Source organism: Gavia stellata, chromosome 9 (genome assembly GCF_030936135.1).
Source record: "Gavia stellata isolate bGavSte3 chromosome 9, bGavSte3.hap2, whole genome shotgun sequence".
In the NCBI taxonomy this organism is placed as follows: Eukaryota; Metazoa; Chordata; class Aves; order Gaviiformes; family Gaviidae; genus Gavia; species Gavia stellata.
The window spans coordinates 17,872,330-17,893,628 of NC_082602.1; the positions used below are offsets into that span (position 1 = coordinate 17,872,330).

Consider the following 21,299-nt stretch of genomic DNA (forward strand, 5'->3'; position numbering starts at 1 on the left):
GCTTCAGTCACTTTCTTCCTCTTTGTGCCACAGATATGTCACATCTCTCATTCAACCCCACTAATCATTTATTGACAAATACAATGGTTTTGCAGCCAGCATTTCTCAGCTCCTATCACCCAGACTGACCTCCTCAGAGGAAACAAAATTTCAAGTTTTCTGACTGCCAGGCAACGTTGGTATTGTACTTCCACACAATAAGCTTTTTTCCTCAGCCTCTCCCCTAATAACATGCATGCAAACAAACTACAAGGGTGCTGTAAACATGCAGTACTATGCATAACTTGTCACTAACCACTTACTCCCAGAAGGCACAGAGATACTTCTTTCTGAAACTTCAAGCTTTGCTTTCTGAACTATGCATTAACATAGGGCAAAGGTCCTGTATCTAGCAACCAGATGCTGCATTTTTATATATTCTAGATTTATCTGAATGCTGTATTTTCATGAGATATTTATTCTCGCATTACTGATGTGTTAAGCTTTAGATCTATTCACAGTCTTATTACTCTGAACAGCTGAGCCTTCATCTGTTGGAAGGGCCCCTCCGCAGGGAGTTTGCCCTTGCTGTAAAGAACCTTCCAATGCTAGAAGCTGACCAGTCTCCCAGGCAATTTTCTGATCCTAGACATGTTTTTTTCTGGATATCACAAGTGTTTGTTCAAAGCAAACACACAAGACCTAACAACTAGTTGTTCGTAAAGCTTCTCTAAAAATGTGCATGTCCACAAGCCTTCAGGTTTCTCAAATAAGGCCACATTCTCCTACTGGGCTCCTTTTAAACTCCAGCCACAATACAGCAATACAGGAATTAACTTCACAACTCAGTTTTATCACAAACCAATTTTCAAAATCCAAACCATAGCTTAGGAACATTAATGGAATGCAACAGGAAAAAAAACACACCCTTAAAAGCCCAGAGGATATTCCTTTCTTCAGCAGATCCTAAAATGAAGTTTAAAAGGGCACAAAATACTGCAAACATATATATTCAAATTTAACAAGCATATTTGTCACATGTCACTGCTCCATGCAGGGTAAGATTACACAGCAGAGTATTCAGAATATTTTATAAAATTTCTAGCCCTATAATATTCTCAAAGTTTTCATGTTCTCAGCAACCAGACAAAGTGGGTAAAAGGCTAGCTAGCCACACATTACACCTAGAAGGAAATAAGTGCTGCACAGAGCAAGGGCAGAAATACAAGTGCAGCTCAGCAGTGCCCAGTAATCAGTTTTGTGCTGTCACCCCACACAATGCTATGCATGTACATGCACATTAGACAGCTTAACCAGTGCTACTTGATACATTTTCATCCAATTCCACAACTTGACATCCTAGAACAGACTTAACATCTGTGATTAGTAACCATTTAAAGACTTTAGGCCAAGAAAGAAACTGAGATGAACTGGAAGTGTGCGGATTTGTGACCACCCTAGTATTTTGACAGTTACTGCAGAAAACCTGAAATTATCACAGCAATCAAAATATTAAATGTTTTGAACACAACATTCTTCTGCCTTACAGATCTCTACCCCATGCTTGTGGGAGAATCAACGTTTACCTAGTCTTCATTACCTCAACATTCCTTTTTAACATATCTTTTAAATGTTGACATCTACTAGCATTCTCCTGACGAGTTGAGAGTGCATACAGTACATATGTAACTCTGCACACGGTTCTCACCTCCTCTGGGGGTAGAGTAGCCAGTGGTTTTATGACAGCAGCTAGAGGAACTTGGGACTGTTTAGCCATATCCGAGGTGCAGGGAATATTGTAAGATGTGCATCTTATATAGCGGGGGCTTGCGTTACCTGGGAAGCAAAGAAAAAATCCCCACAAATTTCACTACAAGTTAAGTTTATATTCAAGCACAGAAATAAAGATACCTTCAGTAGTGTTGTTAAGCCACAAGACTAAGAGCTTATCTAAACAATCAATTAATTTCAATCTATGCAAAACTTGAATTCCAAACACAATGTATCTTTATGATTAACTATGTATAATAAAAGCCCTTAACTCAAAACAAATGAACTTGACTCCACATCAACTTAAACCTCTAAAAGGGCATTCCTGTTTCACTCTTTTTGCAGACTGAAATGTACTATAGGCTAAAAACTCAACTCAAACATTTCTACTGTTTGATTTTTAAACTTTGGCTGAAGAGTAAAGCACTTGATTGTAGAATTGGATTCTGAAGTTTTAAGGGAGCTTAAAATATCCAAAAAAAGTGTGGAAAATTAAAAGATGAAATATCCTTTCTCTATGAAGCCCATGGACCAATTGATATCTCACTCATGATTTAAAAAAATACAGTTCCCAGTCCAATTCAAATGACATTGCTAGTAAATTTCAGTTCTTAACTGTCCTTGATATAGGTCTACAGAAAAGGCTTTATTTACTGCTTTCTGATATCCCTGCTAATGCTGGTCCCAGGTACCTGCCTTGGAAAACATTTTTACTTGCGAATTGGTTACTAGCTACTGAACAATCAGGAGAATCTAAACTGAGATCAGATCAACACAGGACTTGAAACTAAGCTTCTGTTGGTAAAACACACATTCCCAGGCACTGAAATAATTCCTCAAGCTTTTCCTTTAAAGACATAGACAGTACTGTCACTGACTCTTCGGGGTTTGTATTTTGTTTACTTAGGAAAAGAAAAATATTTTACCTTGATCCTTGACCAAGAAATTCGTTGTAACAAGAGGTGGGACCTGCCCTCTCACTCCAGTGACAAATGGTTCTGACCCACGGTTACTTCTGTCATCTTCAATCACTTGAATCTATGATGGAAAACACCACATTAATATTTGGAGGCTTGGTTTCAAAGTACTGTAAAATACAAAATTTGTACCTGTAAGGCAGTGAAAAGGGGACCTGAGGCAAACATTACTATCTCTAAAAATAAGAAGTCTAAAGCAAGTAAATTTTGCCAAGCAGTCACCTCTCAGTTTGATTTTGAATACTACTTAATGACTAACAATAAATTACAAGTTGCAAATAGCATTTTTCCCCAAGGATTTTGAGTAATAGCATATTTTGTAGTTTAAGGCCTGATCTGAACTCATAAAAGCCAAACACAGATCAAGAAAGGAATTTTTGGTAGTATTCCCCTGTATACTGGTCCTAGCCAAATTAAAATTAGAAGCTTCTGTAAGCCTCAGGGTGATGTTCTATACATAACCTGGCTTTTTCCTTATGTCATGTTCCCACTGTTTTCACAGTATGTGTTTATTTCTAACCACTGTAACACATGTAAGTGTGTTACACTGCAAGACAGATGCTTGCAAGCTCAGGTGGAAGTCTTCATTACTCCGCTGTGCTCAAGAGTTTATGATTTGAATTCTGGGGATGTGGAAAGTGAAGTTTCAGTAGACTTACCAATGAATCAAGCTTAAACTTCACAAAGCCCATAAAAATCTTAAATTTCTTAGTATTTAAAATTCTTCATTAATGGAAATATGTTTAAGATCATTGAAATGCATTGAACAGTTTTACTTGACTAAAATATCCACTGACCTTTGCATAAGAACAGAAAATTGTTGTTATACACGGTTTTAACTACATTTCCGGTGCCAGAATGCAAGCATTAAAGCTAGCAATCATTCTTCTGAGCTTATTTTGCCACCAAACACACATGCCTTTGCTTAGAGTAAATCGTGAAATACAGAAGTTTGCATGACAGAACTTCTACCCTCTCACTAAGAATTCCAAATTGCCAGCAGACAACCTCCCATACCATCAGACAGTGACTACTCTAGGATAAATCTAGTCCCATTTCAAAAGTCTACAGACTGCCTGACGTTGGTGATCTCACTGCTGGTACCTGTTATATGACCAGTTTTGGCTAAATGAGGAAGAAGTGGTACAAGGGTAACAGAAACTCAAATGATATTTTTTTCTTCCAATCCAAAAGGTAGCTGCTTTTTTTCTTTCTTTAGGTAAGATCCTCTACACATAAACATTAAATTTTCAAATTCAAAATTTAATGGTTATGTATGAGCACAGATAATGAGAGAATGTTTATAGCTCCCCATGCCTCATATTAATCTACTAGAAGATTTATATCAGGAATTAACATCAAAACAAAACAGTTCATCTGCAATTTTAGAACTTCAAAGCATTAGCCCCGTACTGGTATATCAACAAGAACGGTAATCAAATTCTGCTCAAAACTGGTAGAAAATGTGGCTACAAAGGCTCATGCTGTGTGTATGTTAACATGAAACACACATTGTATGGACGATGATACTGATGGCTTACACTGAAAATGCCAGTTGGAATCTGATGAAGGAGATATTCTAAAGATCAGACAAAGTGAAGGGGAGACATTCCTCATGATCTGTTTCTGAAAGTCTGCTTTATATTGCCTCACCATTCATCACAGAAGAGAAGATTTTAACAACCTCTTGTGGTGTAACGTTACTCATTTTGATAAGGCAAGCAGAAGACAGCGAGGAAAGGGTAAAGGATTAATGACGGAGGGTTAGTGAGGTGAAGTTCAGGTTTCAGGCATGCACAGATGGTCACCAACACACAGACTACAATTGACATATATACAGCACTTACTGGACTAGGAATTGCATCTGGGTCTATTCTGTGCCTGGGTTTCTGCTGGGGTGGCAGCTCATTAAGTTGCTTTTTTAAAAAAAAGTAAGAGTGCCACAAAGAAGAAAAAAAAGAAAAAGAGAATAATAAAACAAAAAGTAACAGTGTTACTTCTCTCTACCAAAACCTGTAGCACTGGAATTAGATACATTTGGACACTGGTTCATGCGACAGGAAACATCAGCTTCTGCAGCATACACTGATCCCAAAATCAGTCTTGCCAGGACATTGGGCTTGGGCTCTGAACACACTAACGCAGGTGTGGCTCACGTGCTCCTTTTGGTTAGAAATCAGGGATTTATACTTTAAGAACATGCTAAAATGAAGGCAACTGACACAAGCCATTTGAGATCTCATTTAGTGGAAAAGAGAAGAGAAGCAGACAAGCAATTAAAACTTATTATAATCTACGTAAAAAAGTCATAAATTTTACATAAACCTGGAGTCTAAACAGATAATCTTTTTTGAATAGCAATAACTTTGGAACAGCACCAGTCCAGATCTAAGATGTAACTCAAGACTACATTATTTTTATAGTTTTGAAGTAAACTGATTGTAAGCACTGCCCTGGAAAGGCTTCCCATTATCAAATGACTGAGGCCTTCTGAGACAGTGACAGATCAGCATCAGCAGCAGTGGAAGGAACAGCACAGTAAGCTAGTGGCAATAATACTGCCAGGCTTAATATTACTCATCATTGCTAACCATTTCACTCATCCTATCTCAGAACCTCCATTCTGAAAGATAATATCAATTTGCGAAGTCGTCCATATTTGACTGAAGTAGTGTCATGACTTAACGACCCAAAAAAATGCTAACCAGCTTTTTGACAGATTATAGGAAAAGGGAAAGGAAAAGCACTACAATCACCTCCTATCAACCATACTTTAAACTTGGATCATACAGTTCATAGATTGTCACCTCAAAACCTGAAATTAGTTCACCTTGGCAAGTCGTTAAGCAAGAACTCAGAAATGGAGAAACAAGCTTAATCAAAGCTCTCAAGGACTGTCAAAATGTAACATAGTACAGAAAAAGACCTAAGGAATGAGAGCATTGATTTGCATATGCAGCGCCTTTCTTTAGTCACCAAGAAAAATACTGCTTCTGGGTTTATTCATAACAAAAGACTGAAGCAGGATATACGAGAGAAAAGTAAGCAGGAAAACAGACGGATATTCTTTGGAACAAGAAACCTGTTTTCAGCTTTAGTCTTTATCGATTCTGTTTTATGTAAAGACACTATGAAGAGTTCACACTGTTAAGAACAAAGTAAGCTTACAGGGCTAGGAATGGAATCTGGATCCAAGCGTTTTGGTGGAGGTGGTGGTCCTGGTTGACTTCCATAATTTGGTGTTCCTGGATAGGCTCCGCCATAGTTTGGTTGGGGACCCCTCACCTGCCCAAAGGAACCTTACAAGAAAGGGACAGCAAAATTAAACAATGGCTAATACTAGGCATTTCCTCGTTAGGCACTTCCCATTTTTCCTGTCATCATCAAAAAAACAAGAAAAAGAAAGCTGCATGTTTTTCAGTTAATTAGGACTAAACATATTTATCACAGCGTTTTAGCTTAGACCCGTACATCTCTATCAATGATTGAATAAACCGATGGATACAGTCCTTAAGGAAACATAGGTTTTTAGACTAACATAACTAGTTTTAGAATAATATGATTAAAATATGTATTAAGATCATACACTATGAACATTTATGTCAAATTGCAGAACTGCCTAATAGAAAGCTCACACAGAACAGCCAAATAAGCTAGTGGATGACCCATAATTCCTCAAACTAAAGGTACAATAAGGATTTCTCTTGGGCAGTTTTGGCTTGTCTGAAATGACAGTAATAGGTTAATGTGTGATTATCTCTTTTGTTTTGTAACTACCTGAAGTTATTTTATATTACTTTAGACAATTTCAGTCAGTTACGGAATAACAGCATGATTTACCCCATTTGTGTTTTTACAGTTCATAGCAATTTGGACAGATATTTTTTAAGTTATTTACCTGGCCAGTTGTGCAAAGCTGCATGGGGGACAGGACTCTTAATCCTGACGCTTGCACATGATTACTTTAGCCTAGCTATCTGTAAGTGTTATTGATCAAAAATAGCCAAAACTGTTTATAATTCAGAAAGCTTAACTGGTACTCCTTCTAAGCACACACGAAACATAAAAGGTTCAACAAGGAGAAAAATACAGTTTTGTGAATTAAAGAATGAAAAGTAGCAACTCCTTTTCAACGTTTAACAACTCCTTTCATCGCATTGCGCATGCATACTGGCCACAAATTTTTAAAAAAGACAGTAAGGGTTTTCAGGATTTCAAATATCTACTTTTGAACAGATGAGTTTGCAGACATCAAATCAAAGTTCATAACAACATTTTGATCACAAATTCTTGTAGTATTACAGCACTAATCATTAAACAACTTTTTGACCAAGCAAGCTAGGATTCCTTTAGTTACATTAATCTGATTAAAACCTGTATGACAAATATCTTAGAATGACACATGCTGTTGTTTATCTTGGATTTTTCCTTCAGACATGAGCACAGGGAAACAAGAGGGAAGCTTTGAAGTGCAGCCAGGACCCCCCAAGTTACAAACCTGAAATCCAGTTCTCAGTTTGCAGCACACAGAGAACACACGTAACTTACAATTCCTACACTAGGCATACTCACCGTTTTGCTGCATTTGGTATCCTGGCTGAGGAGGATGAGTGGGAGGAGGTGGTCCATGGAGGCCACTCATGGGAGGCCCAGGGTGAGGCCCTGACATAGTTGATGGAGGTGGTGGTGAGGATACGTGATTAGGCTGGGAGGCTGGTGGTCCAGCAATTGTCTGCCCAGGCAGTGGTGGGCCTGGCATGGTAGGTGGCCTTGGGGCACCTGTGGTAGGAAGGTAAGAGGAAGGTCCAATCCCTGTAGAAGAGGGAGGTGGGGCAAAACCAGGGACTTGAGTAGGTAGGCGCTGAGTTGATACTGGTTGACCAGGAAATGGAGGCTGTGCCAAAGGAAGACCCTGAGACACGCTGGTAGGAGGGGGTCCTTGGCTCGCAGTGTAAGGTGTGTAGAGACCAGATCCTGTTGTACTAAAGCTTCCTGAGACTGGGGGAATCGATGTTGGGGGACCTGATAAGAAGAAAAGAAGATACAACATAATTTTCTTCTATCCTCAAGACAATTATGATGCAAGCAAAACCCATTTGCTCTAGATCATCTAAATAGGTCTACAACTTTCTCATCTTCAGATGGGCTTGGCAGTACTAAGAGAGACAAACCTTAAGTGAACACACTCCTAAATTGATCAGAGCTGAAACTCCTCCGAGGGATCTGAAACTTGATAGTTCCTTCATTGTCCTCTCTCTCAAAGTCTAATCATCAACTTTTACATAATCAGAACACATTTCAGGATTCAGGACTAGAAAAAAGGGGCAAAGCCTGGAGTATGCAAAATAAGAACCACCACAAGTCTCTACTGATTTCTTGAACTGAAATAAGTTTGTATTTTAAACTCCACACTAAGTTGGAGCCTGCAGTTCAAGAACTGTTTTGAGCTTCATGGTTTTAATAGCATGGAACTAGCATCTTCTGTATTTACCACTGTACTATTTCTAAGGATAATTTTAGACAAACACATTGCCAAAAGGCTGAAGAAATCTGCATCCCCTACTCCTAATTTTCCTATAAAGTCTGTGTGAGATGCTTGTCAAGAAGTACTTTACCAAAACAATTTAAAAAAAAAAAAACAAACACCACAGTATAGTCAGACCAGCTTACACATACTAAAGACAAATCTCTAGTCTTCAACTAAAAAAACAAGTCTGTAATCTACAGAGAACAAAAATATGTAAATTCAGTTTATACTGTTTAAGTAAGTTTCTTCTCAACTTCCAGCAAAACTCTTCATAGAATCAGAGTAATTTGAGCCCTTTTATCTTCTTTTTTTTGTCTGGACTGCTGCACAACAGAGGCTAGGCATACTTAGGGATAGACTGTTTTTGTGTTTCACACCAAGATTCACCTAACCAGGGAGAAATATTGTTACTTTGTTTTGTTACTTATGTCCTGCAGTACGTCCTGCACTGTCCCCTACAATAGCGTCAGTTCTGTTTTCCCCAATGATGACCTTATTAGTCAAAGAAGCTACGGTTTACTATAGCAGATGTCAACAGCCATAGAATTCCCATCACCATATGGTAATGAATCATTGACAAGAGCAAATCTTTTATGAAGTTACTAGCATAAATGAAAAGAAATAGCATATTTCTGTAGCCAGAAAACCTCACCATAGCCCAGTCCAGCTGGGGGAGGAGCAGAGGCTGTAGTACTGCCAATTGTCATCCCTGCCATGTGATTGCTGAGCTGCTGTACACTGGCTGGGGGGGGACCATATTGCTGGAACGTAGATGTCTGGCTGACAGGTGTGGGTGCTGAGCCTGGCAGAAACGGCTGAGAAGCAGGTGGCCTGAGAAGGAAGATGAGAAACTTCACTGGATTCCCCATTATACAAGCAGTTACAATTCTCTGTGCCTTTTAAATTTTTTCTATCACATAAACACTAGCTGGGTCTCAATTACTTACATGAAGCACTGTAGCTCAGTTTTGGAAAAATAATTACATATCCTGCATGGATCTGAATCCCTTTCATTAAAAAAAATTAGTTCTTAAAATACAAATTCTACATTTATAGCATTGTTTTGTTAATTCCATTCTTGTTATGGCAACAAATCAGAAATACTACACAGAGTCTACAGGGTGAGCAATAGTAAGGCCTGCACAGCTATGTACGAATGCTCTGTTGCTAAAAGGATTTGGACTCTCCAGCTGACAGTGCTGAGCTTAACCAGAAGGAAACAAAAACCAACCGCCTTCCCCCATAACCAGTAATCAGAATGAAGCAGTGAGGACTGTTGCCACTTTCACCACAGAGGCAATGGCAGTATCTTTCTGGAGAAGATGCCCAAGAGCTTTAGATGAAGATAATCCAGGGATCCACAACAGACAGAAAAGGACCCAGAACCAATACAAAGGAATTACTCAGTAATGACAGACAGCAACACGCTCCCGATAGAAGTCAATTCACACTGCCAAGGAATCAAATACTATGGCTGTGTGGATGCAATTGTTTTAAAACAAGACAGATTATGGGAATCACAAAATTCCTTATGGGAAAATGACTACCACAAAGACAGTCTTTAGAGGAGAAGTTGGTTTGATCAGTCACTGACATCTGCTCATATCCTTCAAGAAGTTTTTCATCTCCAGAGATTATTGTCTAACAAATACTATGGCAAAATGTTGTTCCAAAACAATAAGGAAGCAATAAAGAAAGTCAGTGTCCACCACAGGAAAAACAAAGTATATAGTTTGTTTTAGATCCTAAAAGGCCTAGACCTAGCATAGGTCTAGCAAGGCAGGCCTTTGTTATGATTTCCTCTTCTTGTATATACCTCTGCATTGGGGCTGCTGAGGCTGGAATCCCATTCTGTACATCTCCGTGTCCAAACTGACTGTATGCCAGGTGGCCAGAAGGAAGAGATGCTCCAGAGGCTGCAGGGGGAGCTCCAGATGTTGGAGGGGCTCTTGATGAACCTAGAGACATAAGGGAAAATTAAAAAAAATTAAATTCACAAATTACTCACAGAAACAAGGGCTTGAACCAACTACCATGAAAAATCCAGGAAATAAAAAAAAATTGCAGGAACAGTTTAGCAGTGGCCAAATTGATGTATCAATACTCCATAAGCAACAAATAATTTATAAAACTATATTAGAAGTAGCAAAACTGAAAGCACAAATATTTTTAGCCAGTGTCACTAGTCACTATCTCCACACAGACCAAGTAGAAAATATGTAAAAAATATGTGGAGGGTCTTCAAAAGACAATTTCATCTTTTGATGAAGAAAAAACTGTTATCTTGTCAGTAAGGTATTAAATTCTTCCCCCTCCAAGTCCAATTATTTTTATCCAGACCAAGGAGAGTATTCACATGGAACCTAATGTTCATCACAGGTCAGTTTTCTCTACTTGAAAGGTAAGCAGGTTATGTGAGTAGATTCAGTTTTCAAAAATTACATCAGACTAACTGCTTTTATATATAACATAATGAGGACCACCACAGACTGTTCTTCCCAACCTCTCAGGGTTGGAGGCTAACGAATACTTTCTCGTCTTTCAGACTGAGCTGGTTCAGTCACAGCCCAAACATATCTGCTTCAGAAACAAGTCTTCACACTTTCCATAGACCGCACAATGCTGGATACAATACCAGCAGACCAACTGCAGCGTCTACTTCCACAAGAGAGAATATAAACTTCTATTTTAGTAATATTATGTTAAAAATGCTGATAATTAGAACAACCATATGACCATGCCTGCTAACCACAAGGGAACATATTTCATGTATGCGGTATCATTAAATACAGATGACTAAATAGAGTAAACTGTCCTATGAGACCAGGGCAGCACATACACACTGTTGTGTCTCTCTGACAGTGACATGTTTAAACTTGTCATGACAAGTTTAAAACGGACTCTGAAACCTTCTTGTGAGGAACTGTTACGAAATAGGAAATAAGAGAAGCTATTTCTCAATTCTATAGCATAATTTATACACCAAAGCATGAGGTTTCAACTCATATTTCTATCTTATCTGCTACATGTAATTCTTAGTAAGCTTGTGGATGTAAATTCAAGGAAGAAATTAACTAGACCTTGTATGAATAATCAGTAATTTCTTGGGGCTTTTTTTCTTTATTACTAAACCTCCTCCTGTTCTTCATTTTGAGACTTAAGACTTAATTATTTCTAGAGACATTTATTATTTTTATATACATCATCACATTAAATCTTGTCTTTTCTAAACGACTGTTACAGCACCTTCATCTTACTGTTCCTCTAGCTAAGCATTTCCTGATCTCTAAGTATTTGTATGTTGTGTGGTATTTCTATTTCTGGATGTCTTTTGTGATACCTTTTCAGCTAATTTTATATACTTTCACCTATTTTGGAATCTCTTTCCTTTGATAGTACATGTACACTGTTTGGCACTGATATATTTTGTCTTTGACAGCATATTTAATCCAATTCCTGGAGGGATCCAACACTTTTTTCCTTTTTACATTAAATTTTTCCTCCTCAACTTAAAAAGGCATACAATTTGACAAATACATGCTTACTTCTGAAAAATGTTCTGAAGTCTTCTTTTTCTAGTTCTTGTCACAAATACATTTCTGTAACCATTACCACAGACTGCTCAAATAGCCAATGAAAAAAATTCACTTGAACAGGTATGAATATCTAATGGTTTATTATTTTAATATTCATTACTCTTGAGGAATCCTGAAGTTCCCCTTTGACACCGTTGAGATACTGTTCTTATTCATCACAGACCTCAAAACGGAGGTGAACTGCAGCAAAATGGGAAATGCCTGTGATTTTACTCAAAGCCCTGAGACTATACAGTCTTGGCCCAGTTCTGACTCCCTGTTCTTCTAAACAAATTGACACTGCTGGAAATAGCTCTTCCAAAATACCACTAGTTGGAAAGAAGGAAAAACACAATATGATTTGTTGCAGTGTTCCTAATTCTTACCTCTTGATTACTAGCTTCGCAAAAGTATTTCCTTCTTCAAGCCACAGCTTTTGAAATCATAATTATTCCTAACATATGCTTCGTTTCTGTACTATAGTCAAGGAAGCTAAAAAACTTCTTTTTTCCCTTAAATGAAAGCACAAGTTACAAATATCTCAGGACTTCCAATGACAACCTCCTGGTGCTTGGGGAGATTTTTCATTTCTTCATGGCAATGCTATCATTTCAAACCCTACATTTTACTTCTCTCTCAAGTGGTAGACTAAACTAAGGATTCTCCCTGACAGAACCTGAATGGGTCAGTTCAGGTTTTGAAATTAGTCTTTAGAAAACATAAGTCACAAGTCAGGTTTTATCTATGAATCTGCAGGCATAAGGGATTTCTGCTAGGATTATTTCTTCATATCCTATTTCTGTTTCTGGAGTGCTGCCTACAAATAGATTGGCAAGTGTCCCACCCATCTTTGCCTGAATAATCAGGTACCCACACCTTTGAGATAAATATCCGTATTAAATAGGAACTTGGCACAGAAGAAACGGCACAGCACAAACACTTCCACAAGAAAAGACACCATTTACCTATGAAATTAGGTGCAAGAGAAGAAGTGTCAGAGTTGAGAGATACAGGAGAGCCCTTCGAAGGGAACCCCAAGGGAGGAAAGTAACCTGGAAAGACAGAATACACCCGTAAATCAAGCCTGAGAGAAAGCACCAAGAGACAGTGTTTCCAACGCTGAGGACAGTCTGTAGTGCAGAAAATATCATATACATAAAATCCATGTCACATTTACCACATTCTTCCTTAAGCTATACTGCCTCTCACTGTTCTACCACACACAACATATATGACCAACATAGTTCCTATATTAACGTTAATACAAGCATTAATAGTGTCGTAAACTGAGTCTCGGTAAAACAATCCAGCAGCAACCTAATTGTTACTGGTATTCAGATAATTGTGTTTGCACTTTCAATTGCATGATCTTATCAGAAGGAAATCAACAGACTGACTGAGAGATTGGTACAAAATTGTCCTGGTTCTTTCAACATTCTCATAGCAAGAAGCAGCTATTTTCAGCCAGCAGCACAGTAACTCCACATCTGGTCCCAAGCAAGACTAGCATGACTGGAACAGCACTCCCATGTTCCCATTAGTTAGAGCTACAGTTTGTCACATAAATCAGATACGAAAGGCTCCCTGTCTGAGGATGGCACCTGCTCCCAACACTTCTCCACTCAGTCCTCCAAGCAATTTTATTGTTATTTTTAAAATAACTCCTTAAGACAACTACTTTGAGATCACAGAACACCACTGGCAGTTTTCGTTTTACCCCTCAGCATTCACTGAACTCCTGTCACTCTAGTGCCTCTGAAATTAATCTGTCTCCTCTACATTACGCAGCTACAACAGGTCTTGCTACAAAGACCTGCAGTAAACATAAGGTGTTGGAGATGGGAGTAGAAAGGATAACTGTCACTATCTTCACTATCACCTGTCTGCTCTCTTTGATAACACGTTGTTTGCTTGCCACTCGTTTCCACCTGGATGTCATACTCAGCAGGTACTAACAGGTCAACTTCTGGCTGTTGTGCTAATGCTCTGAATTTTACATTCCTTCCTTCTAAAGATAGGAATCCTGGATTTACAGTAACAGGTCTAAAATGCACAACTTGACAACAAAGATTTCCTTAATACTGTCTGCTAAGTCTAGGAAGGATAGTGTCATAAGAAAAGATGGAAGAAAAATCTCTACAAACCATGGGTGGCCTTTGCCTGATATATCAATAAAGCACATGAGATACTACCTCAGAGCACTGCAATACGCTTTTGCCCAAATGAGACCACCTTGTTGCCCTCAGTGTCACCCTACCTTTCAATCATTACTGGCACAAACAAAATCTGCATTTTTAGTCTGCACAAGTTTATATGTATGTTACCAAGCTTTCTAGGTGTGTCCTTACTGAGCTGTCATGAACCACATTTCTGTTGTTCTGAAATTAAAAAAGGCAAACCAGAAATAATTCCAAAGGAAAAAAGTTAATTCCCTTAAAAATAAATGCTTTTCTGACTTGTAAACAATTATTGAAGTATCTGATGGAAGATGCTCATCAGTTTCTTTTCACAAACATCCTAAACATTCTTCACACTGCTAATAGCCAAAGCCTGTTTTCTATAAATAGCTGCACTGATGAAACTTTTCCAACAAATCCATAGTAATCTTTGTCCTTCTTGCATCTCCTCTCCCTCACTGAAGGAAGTCCAATTTCTCCCCATTCCTTTCATGGGACAGGAAGCGCTAGTTAGTCAATGGCTACACTGAGCAGCCAAACAGAGCACTCAATGGCTGAGCTCTGCTGCTGTCTTCCCAGGAAGCAGGATTTCTTTCCTCTGCTCAGTGCCGATTTTCATTACTTTTATAAGAATTTAAACCCTCTGTGAAATTAGTTCAAAACTCACAGATTAGAAGTGCTGTTGGAAGAGATTTATTGAGAGGAGGGGAAGAAGAGGATTAAGGAAAGAAAAGAAAGATGGAACAACTGAATAACACCACACTAAGTCTTCTTCTACTCCACTACCCTGCTAACTCCAGACAAAAAACCCAACAGGGTAATCATTCAGCTCCCAAATTTCAGTCTCACACTTCTGTTAGTTTTAAGACAACTATAGGCACTTTGATTGTTCTATCCTTCTCACTGAGTTTGGTTTAAAATTCAGGAAGTTGCAAAAAATTCAAGATGTTTTTGGAAGGGAGAATAATAGAGACCATTAGCATATTCCTCATTTCCTTAGAATACTAATCTGAAATCTAAACAAACATTTCAGAGTGCAAGTTCGTGTTGTGCTTATCTCAGCAGAACTGAATTCATCCACATGATTTTGAAAGGCAGAAATACTTTTACTGAAAGCAACAGTATTTTCTCCTCTACATTTCAGATGTTAAAGTCACTATTAATCTCCTAAAGCAATTCAGGTACTCAGAAACAAAGACTCCTAAAGTTCTTCAATAATTTTAAGTTAGCCTTTCTTCTGAAAAAAGGAAAAAAAGTTGAACTATTTAAAAAAAAAAAAAAAAAAGAAGTTTTTTGTTGGAAGCGGAAGTAGAGGCCGGATTGGGCAGCGGCGGGGGGTGCGGCCGGAGGGGGTGCGGGGAGCGAGATGCCTGTGACTGTGGGTCCATACGGGCAATCGCAGCCCAGCTGCTTTGACAGAGTAAAGATGGGTTTCATGATGGGCTTTGCAGTCGGCATACCAGCAGGAGCGCTGTTTGGCACGTTTTCCTGCCTCAGGATTGGCATGAGAGAACGAGAGCTGATGGGTGGAGTTGGCAAAAAGATGATGCAAAGTGGTGGGACATTTGGGACGTTCATGGCTATTGGCATGAGAATCCACTGCTAACCTGGAGCTTGGGTTTTAACCTGGAGTGCCCCCATTCAGCCTTTCCTCCTCTATACCTTAATAAAACCTTCAGATAACTGGGGAAAAAAAAAGAAAAAGAAATTGCGCCGGGGAGGTTTAGGCTGGATATTAGGAAAAATTTCTTTACTGAGAGAGTGGTGAAGCATTGGAACAGGCTGCCCAGGGAGGTGGTGGAGTCACCATCACTGGAGGTGTTCAAGGAACGTGCGGACATGGCATTGCGGGACGTGGTTTAGTGGGCATGGTGGTGTTGGGTTGATGGTTGGACTTGATGATCTTACAGTTCTTTTCCAACCTTAATGATTCTGTGATGATCCTGCAGAACCAGGGAAATTCTGGAACACATTAGTTTGCCCCTATATCCACAAACTTTCTATTGATTTTAAAGGCATTAGAGAAAATAACTCAAAATATGCTTTCTGCCTAGAGTTGTATGTCTTAATCTTTCAGGAAGGAATGCAGAACTTTCTACATAATAATGTAAGGCAGTCTCAGTTATAAATCTGTTACAGTCCCTAACTGCTGCCCCTCAACACAACCTTATCAGGAAGATTGTCCTAGTCAGGTGCTTCAGTGCCATGGAGGCAGGGACATACGAGGCTGTGCTTCTCAACACGTTAATTTTATGAGCTATTAAAAGAAGAGTAAGCCCTACTAAAATGGACAAATGACAGAACAATAACCTCAGAATGTACAGGAAGAACATGATTTTTAACATCATGTAAGCTACATACAGAGGAAAAGATAATTACTACCACAAAACAAAGGCTAACAACAGGAAGCATACAGAAAAAATTCCATGCACGCAGCAATTCACAGGTTATCAATCATTAAGTTTTGACTGAGAAGTACCTTGTGGAGGGACTGGCTGTTGATATCCTGGCATCGGACCATTATAAGCTCCATATTGCGATTGAGGAACCCCTGGCAATGGCTGTCCTCCGTAGGCAGGTTGCTGGTATCCCTGATATCCAGGCTGAGGTTGCCCATAAGGAGGCCCTGTGTGAGCTTGCTGGTTTACACTCATTGTATTCACATCCCCAAACTAATCTCACCTGCAAAAAGGGGGGAAAAATGGCTTTTAGCAGACATAAAACCAAACTGGCCAACCTCTCTACTGTTTTCACAGAAATGAGAGCTCCAGAGATACTAGGGAAAGTAAAGCATTAATGGTTATTTACTCTTGCACAGCGATTTTTTTCAAGTACAATAAATGCTTTACAAGAGCTAGTTAGAAAACAGTATTGTCAGAAACTATGTTTTCTAATCAACTTATTCACTGTTTCATCCTGCTTAGACTTGTGACCGTCATCTTAGAAAAAGAATCCATGATTTGCCATTCCATAGCAGATGATTATCAAGCTTCCTGAGACACCTTATGAACTACTTCCACCCACAGAACATCAGACCAACAGAAAACAGATTTCATGACATAGATGAGAAATTCCTTAACATAACACTTCAGTAACACTGAACAAGTTCAGCTTTCATCTCTATGTTAGTCTACTTGATTATGCTCCCTTGCTACAAGCAATACACACTTCACCACCCACAAAGGCTGCTTCTTGAAGTGTTTGATAGACTCTAGAACAGGACCAATATAGGTGGGTTTGGCTTTTTTTTTTTTTAAACAGATGATTTAAAGTTCTTGTTATGTATAAAAATTTCAGAAAACTACAATATTCCAAAAGCAGCATGTTCATCTAAGAAAGATGTTCAAAATGGAAAAGCATCACAGACAAAGATATCAAAGGAGTTATACAGAAGGGAAAGACCTGAAAAAAAGCGTCAGAGAAAGGAGACACGTTTCCTAGCAAAGCGTGCTGGTTTTGGCTGGAATAGAGTTAATTTTCTTCAGAGTAGCTGGTATGGGGCTATGTTTTGGATTTGTGATGGAAACTGTGTTGATAACTCAGGGATGTTTTTGTTACAGCTGAGCAGTGCTTACACAGAGTCAAGGCCTTTTCTGCTTCTGACCCCACCCCACCAGTGAGTAGACTGGGGGTGCACAAGAAGCTGGGAGGGGACACAGCCGGGACAGCTGACCCCAACTGACCAAAGGGATATTCCATACCACGTGACGTCTTGCTTAGCATATAAAGCTGGGGGAAGAAGAAGGAAGGGGGGGACGTTTGGAGTTACGGCGTTTTGTTTTCCCAAGTAACACACGATGGAGCCCTGCTTTCCTGGAGATGGCCAAACACCTGCCTGCCGATGGGAAGTAGGGAATGAATTCCTTGTCTTGCTTTGCTTTTGTGCACAGCTTCTGCTTTACCTATTAAACTGTCTTTACTTCAACCCATGAGTTTTCTCACTTTTACCCTTCTGATTCTCTCTCCCATCCTACCGGGGGGGGGAGTGAGCAAGCTGCTGTGCAGTGCTCAGTTGCTGGCTGGGGTTAAATCACGCCACAAAGTTATGCAAGAGATCTTGCTTAACGTACAGATTCCCAATTCCTCTAACTAACTGTATAAAGACATTGACTAACTTTTTATAAAGAGAAAAACAGAAACGGCATTGGGAGACCCCAAACCAAGCAGGCAATTCCTACAATACCATGGTACCAAGCAGGCAGATAAGCCACAGAGCCCTTGAGTCGTAGACAGCCAAGGAGATAACTTCACGGGCAGGAGATTCCCTCAGGGTCTATTTCTCAAGGATATTTTGCATCCCCTTTACTCCTTCGGACACTCCATATGTCACTGTTACCCTCTTCAGCTAAGACTATCTACGCTAACACTGTAAAGAAATGTGTGTTTAGAGCAATGTAACTTTTTAATAAAAGACTGCAGTTTATATGAAAATGCAAAGTTAAGGTGAAGCAAATAACTAATTTTGTCCTCATATTTTGCTACAAAACCTATGATGTGCATTAAGGATACATAGTAAATATTAACACAGAGGAAACATACAGCTGCAACAGCCATCATCCAGTTGAGGCAAATCCTAACAACAGCTTAACTCAAGCAGATAACAAACACCTGAGCTATTTTGCCTATACATTGATTAGAGTACACCAACCAATGCTAAGGTTGGTTCTTCACATTACCAAAAATATATCAAAGAATTATTTCAACAACTGACACAACAGTTGTACAGCACGGGTACTAAAATAAGTACAGCTCTGTAAGAACTATCTACACAGAAAGAAATTCTTTCAGATCCATATAGATATACACATAAAAAAATAAAGGGAAAATACATATATCACAACAGAGCGATCTAATTTACAGAAGAGAGCTAGCATAATACATACATACTACATTTAACCTCCTATAGGTAGTAAACATGACAAATATCAATACTAAGAATGCTAATGCTTACTGTGATATTAGATAGTAAACTTTATATGAAAGGAAATAGATGAATATTTGTATTTTTATTCTTCAAGCTGTATAAAGGTAACAATAGGGCTTTTGTTTAGAAAAAGAACTTATCTTAAAAATATTTAAAGGTAATTTGCTCTTGAAAGTAACACATCATGTCATTTGCAATAGCTTACAACACTGTGACAGAATTTTTGATCAGCCTGCAGTGTTTTTAAATGTGATTACACATGATAAACATGACAGCAAGAGAGTCATTGCTAAAGATTCTGGTTTCCCACACCACCTTTGACTTAATTCTGCAGAACAGTCTAACCTGAGCAGCCATGGGGCCAGGAAATCTGGACTTTGGGACCTGCTCCCTTCCCAAGTTGCCCTGAAGATTAACCTCTTCCTCCCCAGGTAGGCAACCAGGGTCACCACATTGCAGTCACAGACCTACCCCCAACCACCTCCTGTTCAGCGCAAACAGTAAAGCAGGAGAGTTCCTCCTGCAAAGGTGGGGGTAAAGGGAAGGGAGAACATGGCAAGAAGGCTGCTCTACTTGCACATCTTCGATCATCTGGGCAGGGCTTCTGCCAAGGAAGGAGGGCTGCTTTCTCTTCTTCCTGCCCCTGACTACTGCTTATTGGATTGTGCATGAAGAACTTGACTTCTAGTCACTGCTCCTACAAACAGGTCCTTCCTCCAGAAAAAGCTGCAGGCAAAGTAGCAGCATCCTGCAGGATACCTCCTGAGCTATAATCATTAAGACACTCTTCGCAAGTTACACCTACAGAAATCCTCAAACAGATCTTTGAACAAGGAATTACTACAGGGCAGGAGAAGATCAATCTTTCTTTTTTTTTTTTTTTAAAGCATGATGGGGCAAGAACTCAAGCATGTCCCTCGCAAACCACTTCTGACTTACTGTTGTGAGTGTATACTCAGTAAGTGACCTTATCTGATGATCTTCTGCTATCATCTTTTCAGCCTTGCCTTCCCTCCCCTCCCTCATGTGAATATCAGTATTTCTCACTTGAGCAGGTAATATCTATTGGCTTGTTGCTCTCTCCACAATAATACTAAAACCACGAGGTAAGCTCATTTAATGCAAGTCTTACAGAGGAAAAGAGTTTGGAGATAATTTCCTATACTTTCTGTGGAAGAAGTAACTACACAAAGGAGGTAAGTTCTGACTCAGTGTCCCAACTGGCAGAAAGGTAGATATACCTCAGACCTTTAGCTAGCCCATGTGGCAGTCAGCATAGGCTAATCTCCTCTACAGCACAAGCTGATGCTTGCTCCATACTGGCAGAGGGTCAAGGAGGGAGCTGTAAAGAAGGAGGAAGACTCAAGAACAAGCTCGATGTTGAAGCTGGGGACAAGGCTGCTTCATTATTTCAGTTGCTTGACTTGCTCTAAACATAAGGCTAGTAGCATGCTTGCTCATCATTGATGTGGAATACCATAAAGGGCAGGGCCAAGAGTATCTACCTCTGAGAAGGCAGAAGACAGTTGTCACTGAATGAGTCAATGTCCCTTCTCCCTCAGTACAAGTAATTTGTATCAAACAGCATTAATTTCATCTCCACTCAAAAAAAAAAATATGTAAATTAGAACCTGGTCACTTGACGAGATGTGGGGAAGGGGAGAATTTTATGCTCTGTCTTACGACATGAAAAAAAAAAAATCACAGAAAGAATGAAATACATACACCTGATAGGGAGAAATGGAGAAAATAAGCTGTAACACTTGATAAAAATACTGAGGATATTCCTTTGCATGTAGTAACACATTACCAAAATCAAGCTAAACATAATATTAAACATGCTGTTGAACATCGTATTACTACTCAGCAGTTACAATACACAAAACTCAAATAAGCAGGACTCATACTATTGGGAAAATACTATGACAACAAGCAGTCATTGCTATAAACAAACAGTTTTCTTGCAAAGCATGAAGCAGTCACTCTGTGCTGTTTTCTATTCCTCTGTATAAAGGCAGTTGACCATGGAAGTTTTGGTCAAAATAGTTACATAGCTAAAATTCATATGGAACACTGTTACACAAGATAGACAACCAGTGCTGATCAGCAGTGAACTGATGGGAGAAAAATACAGGGGTGGTGGTGGATATCTTTTAACTTTTACAATAGTTTCCAGATTCCTTAGTATCCAAACAAAGGAGAATACAGTGCAGTTTTTATGGACAGCATTGTTTTTGTGTTAGTTTTTTTTTTTTAAATGATTCATATGAGCTTGTTTCAATCAGCAAATCTCCCAAATCACTGAAAACTGCATATTCATCATTTTTTATGGCCTGCATTCACTGTTAATTCCCTCTTGAAACCAAAAAG

The 21,299-nt window shown here is 39.1% G+C and overlaps 2 protein-coding genes across 5 annotated transcripts in view; one reads left to right on the top strand and one right to left on the bottom strand.

Moving 5' to 3' along the window:
- SEC24C (SEC24 homolog C, COPII coat complex component) overlaps positions 1-16,662 on the bottom strand; it is a 32,163-nt gene extending 15,501 nt beyond the window's left edge. For 2 of the 4 annotated variants that reach the window (XM_059820994.1, XM_009822013.2), the window contains exons 1-8: positions 16,485-16,662; positions 12,794-12,880; positions 10,070-10,211; positions 8,906-9,084; positions 7,299-7,748; positions 5,895-6,025; positions 2,676-2,787; positions 1,688-1,815 (exon numbers count right to left, since the gene is read on the bottom strand). In XM_059820994.1, coding sequence (XP_059676977.1) covers positions 1,688-1,815; positions 2,676-2,787; positions 5,895-6,025; positions 7,299-7,748; positions 8,906-9,084; positions 10,070-10,211; positions 12,794-12,880; positions 16,485-16,659 — 1,404 coding nt within the window. In that variant the 5' untranslated portion in view covers positions 16,660-16,662. Of the gene's footprint in view, positions 1-1,687; positions 1,816-2,675; positions 2,788-4,573; positions 4,643-5,894; positions 6,026-7,298; positions 7,749-8,905; positions 9,085-10,069; positions 10,212-12,793; positions 12,881-16,484 lie in introns of all 4 variants that reach the window. The other 2 variants (XM_059820993.1, XM_009822014.2) reach the window with 2 other exon arrangements.
- LOC104250244 (reactive oxygen species modulator 1) lies at positions 15,372-15,611 on the top strand. The gene has a single exon (XM_009822015.1). It carries the CDS (start codon positions 15,372-15,374, stop codon positions 15,609-15,611), a length of 240 nt encoding a protein of 79 aa, XP_009820317.1.
- Positions 16,663-21,299: the final 4,637 nt, after the last annotated feature.